A 12,747-nucleotide genomic window follows, 5' to 3' on the forward strand; every position below is an offset into this window, starting at 1 on the left:
TAGAAAACCACTCAATGAAGAAATATTAGTTTAACAGTGATATTTTGTATATAATTGAGGGGTACACAGCAAAAGGAAAAGCAAGCTAAGAAGATTCCAGTGAACAAATAAAATATCATTGTAAAAATTGTACTTAAAATGCATAAAATGTAGCTGGTTTACAAATGTCTGTTTTAGACAGAAAAAACTGTCTAAAACAATACTAGATTCTTATTGCAATGAAAAAAAATATGGTACTTAATTTTTTTTTCAGATCACCTGTTGCTTTATGGCAGATTCCATCAGTATTTACAGAGTTTATTTTCTGTATTGTGGTAGATGGCACCTGGAGGCCCCAATCAGGGCCCCACAATACACATATAAATGAAATAATCACAACAGTGGGGTAAAACCTACCTCTTGTACTTTACATCCATAAATCTCAAAGTGCTTTACAAAAGAGGTTAGTATCATTATCCCCATTTTAACAGATGAGATAACTGAAGTACAGATAAGGGAAGTGACATGCCCAAAGTCACCAGTGAGATAGATTTTAAGCTTTTGGGGGCTTAGTACAAATGATTTCATGTCACAATAATATACTGCATTGTATTGGTGACACACTGTACAATTCACACACTTTAAATGATGCACATCAATTCTTAAACAGATACTTCAAATCAGTTCCCATCATCAGCTGGCAAGCTGACCCCCAATTCCCCATTCACTTGTTTTGTTGGAAACGAAAACTCTATAACCAGTCATGTGCTCACATGCCCCATACTTCAAATGCCTTTGTTGCCGTTTTTCAGAATTATCCAAGAATATCTTATATCTTTTTCATCACTAATATTTACTGATGTGTGAGATATGGAGCCATTAATTTTTTGTGTATTTACACTTACATATTGTTGCTTTGCTCACCTTTATCAAATAAATTGCATTATCTTCTGATCCTTTGCAGCAATTAATGTTACATGCATCTTCACACAGTCCTTGGATATAAAGCAAGCAGCTTAGAAATAATTCATCAGCCAAAAAAAGCTGGTTGTACATCATAGTTCTGGAAACAAGAAAAGCATCTCAAGGTGTAAAATGTATACAAGTGCTTCTCTTTCTGTAACAGTTAAGTAGACACTATAGAAATATATTGTAACTAGAACTCCATGCTGTTTTCCCCCTTTTAATTCTTTAGTATTCTCAGCCTGAAGATATTACTGAACTCAAAAATGTAATTTCTCTTTATGATACATATAATTCTTTTCCTATTATTGATTAAATTAAATGTTATTTCTAAACCTAATATCCTAACATGTTAAAGACAGTTATCCTCATAAACGACTGATCCAAAGTTCTTTAAAAATCAGTGGAAAGACTCCTGTTGACTCCAAAGGGCTCTGGATCAGGTCCTAAAGCTGTAGGAAACTTAACGTTTATAATCAATAATGACTAAACAATTTGAACTTCTACAGTATCTTCCATATTACATGAGGACCTCAAACCCCAACTATGAGGGAAGAATGCCACCAAATGTAGCATCCTGATGTTCTTTGGAGGTTTCCCATCAAAGAAGTAACAAGGTCTAATTCATCATAGGCCAAGAGCCTGCAAATACTTATACCCATGAGTAACTTTATGCTGGTGAATAATCAAAACTATCATAGGCGCAGACTTCCCCTCTACCCGGGGAGTGCTCAACGCCTCCCCCTCTCCGCCCAGACCCCGCCCCCACTCCACCCCTTCCCCGAAGCCCCCGCCTCTGCTCCACCCCGCCTCTTTCTGCCCCCTCCCCTGAGCATACCCCAACCCCAAACCTCCCCCTCCCTCCCGGAGCCGACCTGCCGTGCGAACAGCTGTTCGTAGCAGGTGGGAGGCGCTGGGATGGAGGGGGAGGAGTGATCAGCGGGGCTGCCATTGCGGGAGAGGCACTGGAAGGTGGGCGGGAGAGGGGGAGCTTGGCTGGAGGTGGGTGCTAAACACCTGCTAATTTTCGCCTCGGGTTCCTATGGACTTCAATGGGGCCTCCATTTCTTTCATCTGTTGAGTTTAGTGGAACTAACTACCAAAAAAAAGTTACTCAGATGCCTAAGTCTGTAGAGGAATAGGGGTTAGCTTGTGGGATGCGGGATGAGATGAGATTGCAGTACTAGATGCCATGGTAATACAAATAATTAATAAGTACAAGGTACTATGGTTGCAGGATACATTTTGAAAATAATCCATTTTTTTAGTTATTCAAGAGTAAATTTGATTTTTTTTTTCAGATACAATTTTCATATAGTTGGATAGTCTGACAGTGCCCCAAAATAATTATGACAAACTTTCCACACACAAAAGAAAACTGCAGTTGGGCAAACTACTGACAGTAAAATAGAAAATCACAACTGGTAAAATTTTCAGGTAGCTATTAGCATTTGAAAATAGGACCTTATAATGACAGTTCCTCCTTTACTGAATCTAATTACTGTAAAAATGTTACCGCTATCTCTGTTTTACAGAAGTTAACAGATTATAAATGACACCACTATGTTCTCGCTTCCATAATCAATCAGCAAAATTTTGGAATTTTTATTCAGTTTTTAATCATTCATAACTCCTATTTACATAAAAGAAAATGGCTGAATTTAAATACAGATTAAAAATTGAGTAATGACTTCCCAATGCCTTTCCCATTTAAGTATCTGAAAATAAGGTAAAGACAGACTATGTTAACTATAGTTAGATTGTGCTTAGTCACAGATGAATGTGCAAAGGAAGGGACAGAGCATACGTAGCCTTCTCCCACTTGCACCCTGACACACACATAGGTAGCAAAGAGGGGACTCTCCCTCGCCAAACTACTGAGCAGGGACCCAATTGCTGAATCTCCAGGTGTTTTAAGCCTCCAGAGTCTGAACAAAGCCTATGCATTGTCCCTATCTTCAGTCCTCTATGCAAATGCTCATGGTGCAGAGCAGTGTCCATGCAACCTACTGCCCAGCCTCTGGAACCAGTGCTGACTCCTCAGACTACCTCATTAGCTTAAACATACCTTTCACACTGCACTCCATATTCTTTGCAGTGATATTATTATGATATCATTATGACAATTATAATCTTGCATATATATGCAAGATAAATCATATAAGGGGTCATTGGAAAAGTTATGATTTGCTGAATATGATTATCCTATTTGTATGCATGTATCACTTTTGTATCTGAAATTATGAATATTGACTATGTATCTGTATTTCAAATGTAGTTACACCTGGGCAACGCCCACTAGACAAGATGTTTTCAGTCTAGATAGTGGGTGGAGAAGGACCTATTCAGAGTAATGGGCCATTAGGAAAAACAATAGGCCCTAGGAGAAGCTTATCTCCCATCTGAGGAGTCTTCCTGAGAACACTACAGACAGCCTCCAAGTAATGGCTGCTATGACTGTACAAGGACATGTGATCAGTCCACATGATAAAAGGAAACAAGAAAACATTCTACAAATACATTAGACGCAAGAGGAAGACCAAGGACAGAGTAGGCCCATTGCTCAATGAGGGGGGAAAGACAATAACAGAAAATGTAGAAGTGACAGAGGTGCTTAATAACTTCTTTGTTTCAGTTTTCACCAAGAAGGTTGGTGGCGATTGGACATCTAACATAGTGAATGCCAGTGAAAAGGAGGTAGGATCAGAGTCTAAAATAGGGAAAGAACATGTCAAAAATTACTTAGACAAGTTAGATGTCTTCAAATCACCAGAGCATGATGAAATGCATTCTAGAATACTCAAGAGGCTGTCTGAGGAGATATCTGAGCTATTACCAATTATCTTTGAAAAGTCATGAAAGACAGGAAACATTCCAGAAGACTGAAAAGGGGCAAATCAGTGCCCATCTATAAAAAGGGAAATAAGGAAAACCCAGGGAATTACAGACCAGTCAGCTTAACTTCTGTACTCGGAAAGATAATGGAGCAAATAATTAAACAATCAATTTGCAAACACCTAGAAGATAAGAAGGTGATAAATAACAGTCAGCACGGATTTGTCAAGAACAAATTGTGTCAAACCAACCTGATAGCTTTCTTTGACAGGGTAACAAGCCTTGTGGATAGGAAGGAAGCGATAGATGTGGTATATCTTGACTTTAGAAAGGTTTTTGATACTGTCTCGCATGATCTTCTCATAAACAAACTAGGGAAATACAACCTAGATGGAGCTACTATAAGATGGGTGCATAACTGGTTGGAAAATCATTCCCAGAGAGTAGTTAGCAGTGGTTCACAGTCATGCTGGAAGGACATAATGAGTGGGGTCCCGCAGGGATCGGTTCTGTTCAATATCTTCATCAATAATTTAGATAATGGCATAGAGAGTACACTTATAAAGTTTGCGGACAATACCAAGCTGGGAGGGGTTGCAAGTGCTTTGGAGGATAGGATTAAAATTCAAAATGATCTGGACAAACTGGAGAAATGGTCTGAAGTAAACAGGATGAAATTCAATAAGGACAAATGCAAAGTACTCCACTTAGGAAGGAACAATCAGTTGCACACATACAAAATGGGAAATGACTGCCTAGGAAGGAGTACTGTGGAAATGGATCTGGGGGTCACAGTAGATCACAAGCTAAATAGAAGTCAACAGTATAACGCTGTTGCAAAAAAACGTGAACATCATTCTGGGAGGTATTAGCAGGAGTATTGTAAGCAAGACACCAGAAGCAATTCTTCCACTCTACTCTGCGCTGATTAGGCCTCAACTCGAGTATTGTGTCCAGTTCTGGGTGCCACATTTCAGGAAAGATGTGGACAAATTGGAGAAAGTCTAGAGAACAGTGACAAAAATGATTAAAGGTCTAGAAAACATGACCTATGAGGAAAGATTGAAAAAAAATGGGTTTGTTTAATCTGGAGAAGAGAAGACAGAGGGGACATGATAACACTTTTCAAATGCATAAACGATACAGGGAGGAGGGAGAAAAATTTTTGTTCTTAACCTCTGAGGATAGGACAAGAAGCAATGGGGCTTAAATTGCAGCAAGGGTGGTTTAGGCTGGACATGAGGAAAAACTTCCTAACTGTCAGAGTGGTTAAGCACTGGAATAAATTGTCTAGGGAGGTTGTGGTATCTCCATCATTGGGGATTTTAAAGAGCAGGTTGGACAAACACCTGTCAGGGATGGTCTAGATAATACTTAGTCTTGCCTTGACTGCAGGGGACTGGACTAGACGATCTCTCAAGGTCCCTTCCACTTCTTGGATTCTATGATGCTGAACTCCATCTTGGGATGTCAGTAGTTTTCCACAGACTGGTCTGGGAAGCAAGCTTTGAAACAAAAGGTTCCCACCATATACAAAAGCTATATAAGGCAGAGAGTAACATCATCTGACATTCTTCACTCCCCACACAAGACGACTCCTGGAAACAACTGAGCAACAAAGACTGAACTGGGGAAAGTGCTGGATCCAGGCTAAAGGGATTTGTAGCCTGTGAATGAAACACCTGGGGATTCCAAGCAGCAAAGTAAATGCAGCTTGCCCCTTAAGACTCTGAAGCCTGCTTGTATCATCTCTTAGGGTGAGAATCTGCTAATTCATATCCAATCTATTTAGTATATTAAGCTTAGTTTGCGGTTTTTGTTTATTTGCTAGGTAATCTGCTATGATCCATTTGCTATCACTTATAATAGCGTACAATCTATCTTTTGTAGTTAATAAACTTGTTTTTGCTTTATCTAAACCAGTGAGTTGGCGTGAAGTGTGTGGGAATCATAGCTCGAGGCAAAGACTGCTGCATATTCCTCTCCACAAGGGAGGGAGTGAATTTTATGAGCTTACGCTATACAGTTCCCTGTACAGCACAAGACGGTATAATTTTGGGTTTATACTCCAGTGGTGGTTGAGAGTCTGGAAAGTTGGGAAATTGGCTGCTGTCTGCTGCATGTATTTGAGTGGCTTGGGTGAAGCTGCTCTCTCAGATAGCTCAGTTTGGGTGTGTGGCGCCACCTGCTATCATGCGGCGTGATAACAGGGCTTAGGTTAGGCTTGCTGTGTTCCCAAGCAGTATGAGTAGGGCCAACCCAACTGAGTGGTTAGAGGGGCCCAGCGGTTCCCAATCTCCCAGACTGCACCCCAGGGGGGACAACCCATCACAATACCCTCTCCTAAAACTCTGGCCACATGAATTTTCTGGTTCCACAGTTTGCCTCTTCAAGGAACATGTGAATAGTGTACCACAAACTTTGCACAGGATTCTGAAACCTTCACTGCTTTTTAATTAATCACACCAGAAACCCACAGATCTATACAAAAATAAAAAACCCTAAATGCATTTACTTGCCTTGGTTTCCTCACCATTCCAAACTATTCTTTGGGCTGGGATCAGAATGATATGGGACCGTCCAGGGTCCTTCTGCTGTAGCACATGTCTTGTGTTCTGAAACATGAAACCTTCTCTGTCCATCTTGCCTTCTCTGATATTGGCTGGTCCATCCCCCTTTCCCTCTCCTGCCCAAAACTTCGTCTCTGGCTTTGTCTTCCCCTTTCAGTCTTTTTTGCTTTGTCACCTCTGTTTGTTTTGTTTGGGAATTTTTCACTCTCCTAACATCAGCCCCCTATTGAGGGAAGTTGGAGAGAACCCCTAGGATGCAGTTACTTTCTTGTTGTTGCCAGGTAAGACCTATTCAGACCATAAGTCCTTAACAATCTGCTATTGTGTCCGGTCTGAGGGATACACATAAAGGCTTGTTAGCAATGGTGGATACTCAGACAAAGAAGAAATTGCTGTATCCTGGATTGCTTAACAACTTCCCAATTTCAACCAGAATTCTTCCTAAGCTGTACAGCTGTACAGGCATGTTGCGGGGCCTCATAAAGCAGAGATCATTATGCCCACTCCTCTATGCAGGCATTGGCCTGAACTCACAATAGAGAAAGAAATGCATTCATTGTGCAGAGAACCAGTGGCAGATTCTCTGCGTCACTCATAGGCCTGTGCACCTCTACATGCCATAGATTGGGTCTGTGTACTAATGAGGAAGACCATAATGGGAATGGGATAGAGAAAGTGGCCATGGGATCCTTTTTCTTTTGGTCCCAGCATAGAGACTGAATTCCTCTCAGTCCCTCCATGTGCCGTCTGCATAGAACCTGATCATTCTTACTTTATAAGGGTGGAACAGACCTCAATCATACTCTATTATTATTTGTATTACCATAGTAATGTCCTTAGAATCTATGAATAGCATGTCGGGTCCCTAGTCATGGACCATGACCTCAACATACAACAAAAAGACGGTCCTCTATGATATTATGCTTTACAGTAATATAGATACTAGGGAGGGAGAGGAATTATTCCAGCTCAGTACTAATGTGGACACGAGAACGAATGGATATAAACTGGCCGTGGGGAAGTTTAGGCTTGAAATTAGATGAAGGTTTCTGACCGTCAGAGGGGTGAAATATTGGAACAGCCTTCCGAGGAAAACGGTGGGGGCAACGGACCTGTCTGGTTTTAAGATTAAGCTAGATAAGTTTATGGAGGGAATGGTTTAATGGGATAACGTGAGTTTCGTCAAAGGAACAGCGTGCCATCGCTGGTAAATAGTATAATGGCCAATGAGAGTCTGGCTGGAGAATCTTGCCTACATGCTCGGGGTTCTACTGATCGCCATATTTGGGGTCGGGAAGGAATTTTCCTCCAGGGTAGATTGGCAAAGGCCCTGGAGGTTTTTCGCCTTCCTCCGCAGCATGGGGCAGGGATCGCTAGCTGGAGGATTCTCTGCTAATTGAAATCTCTAAACCACAGGATTTGGGGACTTCAACAGCAGAGTGAAGGGTAAGGGTTGGGACGGCTTTGTGGCCTGCATCATGCGGGAGGTCAGACTAGATGATCATAATGGTCCCTTCTGACCTTAAAGTCTATGAGGCTATGAGATGTACCACTGAACTTTCATTGCAATAATTTTTGTCATGCAGGTATCAATACAATAAAGATGCCCTAGCGATTTTTTTGTAATTGTTTACTGCTGATTGACATAACACTGAAAGATTAATTTGCACTTTATTCAACAGATACATTTCAGAACATTCAGATTCCTTTTAATTTTTTTCACAATATTTTGTATTCCAACTTACTTGCTCTTGGTTGTCTTAGCTCTTCGAACATTGATTTTCCAGGTGAAAAAATATTTCTTCATTCTAGAAACAAACAAATGGTAAATTCCTTACCTAATAATTTCCTTACTGATAGCAGCATCTCCCACAATTATGATATGTAGAGGGTATTCCCCTCCTGTGTGCAGTTTCTGGAAGCAGTTCAAAGCTTTAGCAGAGCCTGGTGTATTCAGGCCCCTAATCTCTGGCCTGCTGCCAGATGATTAATCCCAAAACTGTATAAAAAATTGTAGAATATGGTTAGGGTAAACACCACCTAATAAACTACGTACAGTAGGCCGTGGCCTTCAAACATGAATATTGAAATTAAATACTGTCCTTTGGCTAGGAAGCCAACCAGGGAGGGTAAAATTGTGGGAGAATGTTGCTAGCAGAAAGGAAATTATCAGGTAAGAAATTTACCATTCTTCATCTCAGCATTTACCACAGATCTGATATATATGGGAAGTAGCAAGCAGTGAACCGAAGTAGGGAGGGATTAAAAAAACAAACAAACAAACAAAAAAAACCACAACAGAATGAGATTGGGAAACTCCGCTCTCCCGAACTTACTCACTCAAAATAGTAATGCTATTATTAGACTCACACCTGCACAATCCTGCAACCTGCACAGTAGTCTAATAAAGGTGTTAATATAGAACCATGTTGCTGTCCTGCAGATCTCTGCAGTGAAAACACAAGCTCTTTCCACCCACAAAGTCGCAATAGGTCCTTTAGACTAGAGCGTGCCTGGACGATGTCTGGAAAAGAGTACCTGTTGCCTTATATACCTGAACGATCCATAGCTTGATCCACCTAGTTAGCAATAGCTTGGATACTTGGGACTTCACATCAAATACAAATAAGAAGCCCAGTCTTCTTGTTGATTCAGTAGGCTTGATATAGCTCTTTAGTGCTCTAACATCCAAAGTGTGCTAACAGCTTTTCTATTGGGCACTGTGGCTTTGGACAGAATGAAAGAATGACAGTCTTCCGTGAAACATGGAAAGATGAATTCACCCTAGGCAAGAGTGATTCTGGGAATCTTAGCACCAACTTGTCATTATGATACACACTCGGGATCCTGCATGGATAAAGCTTTCAGTTCAGAAACTCATCTAGCAGACATGATGGCGACCAGAAAACAGGTTATAATGGATAGGTAAAATGGAGATATTGATGTCAATGGCTCAAAATGGTGTGCGATTGGTATCTCCCAAATGGGAAAAACTGGTCTAACTGCAGGTTTAGCCAGTCTGACTACTCTGAGAAATATGGATACCTAAGGGGTCTCGGTCAAGGAACCAAACAATCACGCAAATAGGATATTATTTATAGCTCATACCTGCCAGACTATGGACCTAGGCTGAAATCCCTTGTCTATTCTTTCCTAAAGAAAGTCAATGATGTAATATGTAGAATGTATACTTTAGATGTTGGAACATGTGGAAAGATGCCTGCTTGTCTGGCAAGGAAAGAGAACAGCCAGGTAAAATGCTGAACCAGCAATCTGATCATGTAAACAACTAGGTCAACAACATAAGCAACTGAGTTAGCACTAAGATTAGTTTGCTAAGGCAGAAAAAATGTTTATACAATATATAAATGAATACCTTTTTAACAATGTATTTAAGGCGAGCTCATGAATGAAGGAGCACACTTGCATTTAAACCTATGCTGTGCCCTGTTTTGGTGGACTGATCACTCACTGAAGCACCAAATAAATGACATATTACTTCAGCTCAAGAGTCTGTCTGTGAACCTATGCATTCTGGGTAAAAGGAAAGAGCCGATCAACACAGGATACCTGGGATACCAGGATCACTGCAATTTTTGCTGTGTTCTTGACACCGTGAGTTAAACCTAATACAACGGAAGATTGGGCTTTTAGTGTTGAGGCTCATCTAGACAGTAGTGTTCCAATCACTTTGTAGGATAATCCTAGCATAGCTAAGCTTCCTTCTCAATAGCCAGGATGACAGCAGGTGCCTGTCTGGGTCTGTATGGAAGAATGGGCCTTGGTCAATGATGTCTAGTCTCACCGGTAGCTACACTGGTGGCTCCAATTTCAATTCAATCAGGTTGAAGAATTATGATCTCCTTAGCTAACATTGCCTTTGCCTCATCTTATCTACTGGATCACCTTTCCTAGAAATGGAAAGAGCAGAAAAGCATATAGCAGGCCTTGTAGCCATCTGTGCAAAAGAGCATCCGTCACCAGAGATTTGGCATCTGCATCCCTGTGAGATACTTTGGCCACTTTGTGTTCTTATGATTGGCTAATAGATTGACTGCCAGAAGTTTGAGTTCTTGAAAAATCATAGCGAAGACTTACTAATTCAAGCACCATCCTGAGTTGTTGACTGTGCATCTCCTGAGCCAGTCTGCCATTTGATTAATTTCACCTCGGGTTCCAGGTACCTTGCATTTTTCTGTGCCCCAGATTCATTCCCCATCCCTTCAGGCTAGCATCAGTTGTGAGTACCTGTGCATCTTTAAGACAAAGGGAAGATCTTTGCAATGTTCTGTGAGACTGTCCACCATTTTAGTGAAATTAGCACCCCGGTTCAGAACTTTGCATGCATTCTGCTGAAACGTTCCATATTTTCAGGAGAAAGGCCTGGAGGCACCTGACATGGCCCATGGGTTGACTCCAATACATGAAACCAGGCAGCCCATTAGTTGTAGAAATTGAGCTATGGTCAGATTTGAACATTTTAGCAACTGGATATCAGGTTCTGTATCTTGTGTAATCTGTCTGACAATGGACAGACCTTTGCCACAGAAGTCTATTTCTATTCCCAGGTGAAGGGAGCCAAGCAGCTACTCTTGGTGTTTACAAATCCATATGCTTGAAGCAAATCCAGAGACTGGACTGTGGCATTGTGTTCTGTTGCTTGGGTTGGAGTTCTGATGAAGATGTCATCTAGGAAAGGATACAAGTGAGTGCCCTGGGACCTGAGTCTGGCTATTATTGTCACAAGCATCTTCTTAAAGACCCTGGGAGCAGACAAAAAAATCAAAAGGAAACATTTGGTACTGGTAATGGGCAATCTGTAGTAGCATGGTCGAATGGGAATGTGGATATATGCATCTGCTAGATCCACAGATCCATGTGTAAAGCTATTTGAGACCCAGGATAGCTCTGACCTGCTGCCCCACACCCTAGCCCATGCTTCTGGACAATTAAGAAAATGGAGTGTAGATCTAAGAATCTTTCTTCTGAGGGAACCCTTTCTATTGCTCCTATGTCCAGGAGATATGAGAATTCGTTAACACCAGTTTGCATTTGATGGTGTCATTCAAGAAGGGGGACTGGATGAAGAGGTGGGTGAGGCCCTCCATTTGAGAGAGTATCCACAACTCACTACCTTTCTTGTCCTCTTGTCTCTGGTCGATAGAGACCATTCTTCTGATAAGTGGGAAATTCTGCCTCCTCCACTCAGGTCTGGGTGGAGGCACATTCATTTGTTTTCATAATGGGCTTTTAGAGGTGATGGATCCACCTCTAGATTTTCCACCTGATTCCCAATTCCAGGGTTTTCCCTGATAAACCTGTCTTATTTCCTCTGATACCTTTGCAAAGAGGATAGACAATAGGAAAGTTTTTGTCTGTTGCTGGGTTTGTGGTCTCTCCTTAGAGTACTGAGTGTGGCAGAGAGGGTGTGTTTCAGTTTGGCAGCGCTTTCTGTCATCATTTTATCTAGTTTTTCCCCCAAAAGAGGAGAGAGCCTGTGAATTTAGAGGATCACAGAAATTGTTTGGAGTGAGCATCCAGTTCCTGGGGCAAAGCTGGATGAGATGTGTGCTAGAGATGTCTGCCGATCTGGGGATGCCATGGACTCAGCTGAAAATCTCATTGCATCCATTGAGGCATCTGCTATAAAGGCTGTTGCCAGGAAAATTTTCTGAAGTGTAGACCAAAAGCCTCCATCCTTCCCAGTCTTACGGATATCCAGACAGGATACAGACTCTTGCGAAGAATGTAGCCACCAACGATGATCTGAGGGTGTCTAACAAAGCCTCAAAGACCCTTCTAAAGGTAGCTTTCACCTTTCTATCAGGTGGGATCTTTAGGAAAGAAATCCACTTCAGATGAGATTACTAGGTCTTTTGCCACTGCAACATCAACTTTTGGTATATCCGTAATGGCATTTTTTGGCTCTTGCAACTTGTAATATCCAAGTGAATTCCTGCTTATGCTTTTTCCCCTATTAGCAGTTTCCCACTTCTCTCTGATCACATCCTTGAAGAATGGTTGCAGCAGGATTGCTGTCTTAGGCGAGAATTTAGAAAGCAATCCTCTAATGCATTCTCAGGCTGGATCTGGATTGTGGATGCAACCTTTTTGTACATAGGTTTAAACATTTTTTGGGGAGGGGGAGGGGGGAGTTTGTTCCATTTTTTTCCATGTGCTGCTCAGTGCCTGAATCTGAGAGCTCCCCTTCCTCACTTGAGGAGGAGGTGTGTCTGTGTAAGATGACAAAAAATCTCTTTGGGGGTTTTTTGTCTTATTTTCCTTCTTGCTCTTGGATTTTTTTTTTTTGCCCTTTTGGCTGGGTTTCCAGGTATTTCTGTCTGGCTAAAGCCAGGACATGGTCTTTATTCAGCACCTTGAGCCCTCTGGGTATGTCTCC

At 41.5% G+C, this 12,747-nt stretch overlaps 1 protein-coding gene across 1 annotated transcript in view; it reads right to left on the reverse strand.

The window, feature by feature from the left end:
• DNAH14 (dynein axonemal heavy chain 14) overlaps positions 1-12,747 on the reverse strand; it is a 530,612-nt gene that overhangs the window by 417,610 nt on the left and 100,255 nt on the right. Inside the window, 2 exon segments of the mRNA XM_065589985.1 lie at positions 904-1,042; positions 8,093-8,155. Coding sequence (XP_065446057.1) covers positions 904-1,042; positions 8,093-8,155 — 202 coding nt within the window.

The sequence above is a fragment of the Chrysemys picta genome, chromosome 3 (assembly GCF_011386835.1).
Source record: "Chrysemys picta bellii isolate R12L10 chromosome 3, ASM1138683v2, whole genome shotgun sequence".
In the NCBI taxonomy this organism is placed as follows: Eukaryota; Metazoa; Chordata; order Testudines; family Emydidae; genus Chrysemys; species Chrysemys picta.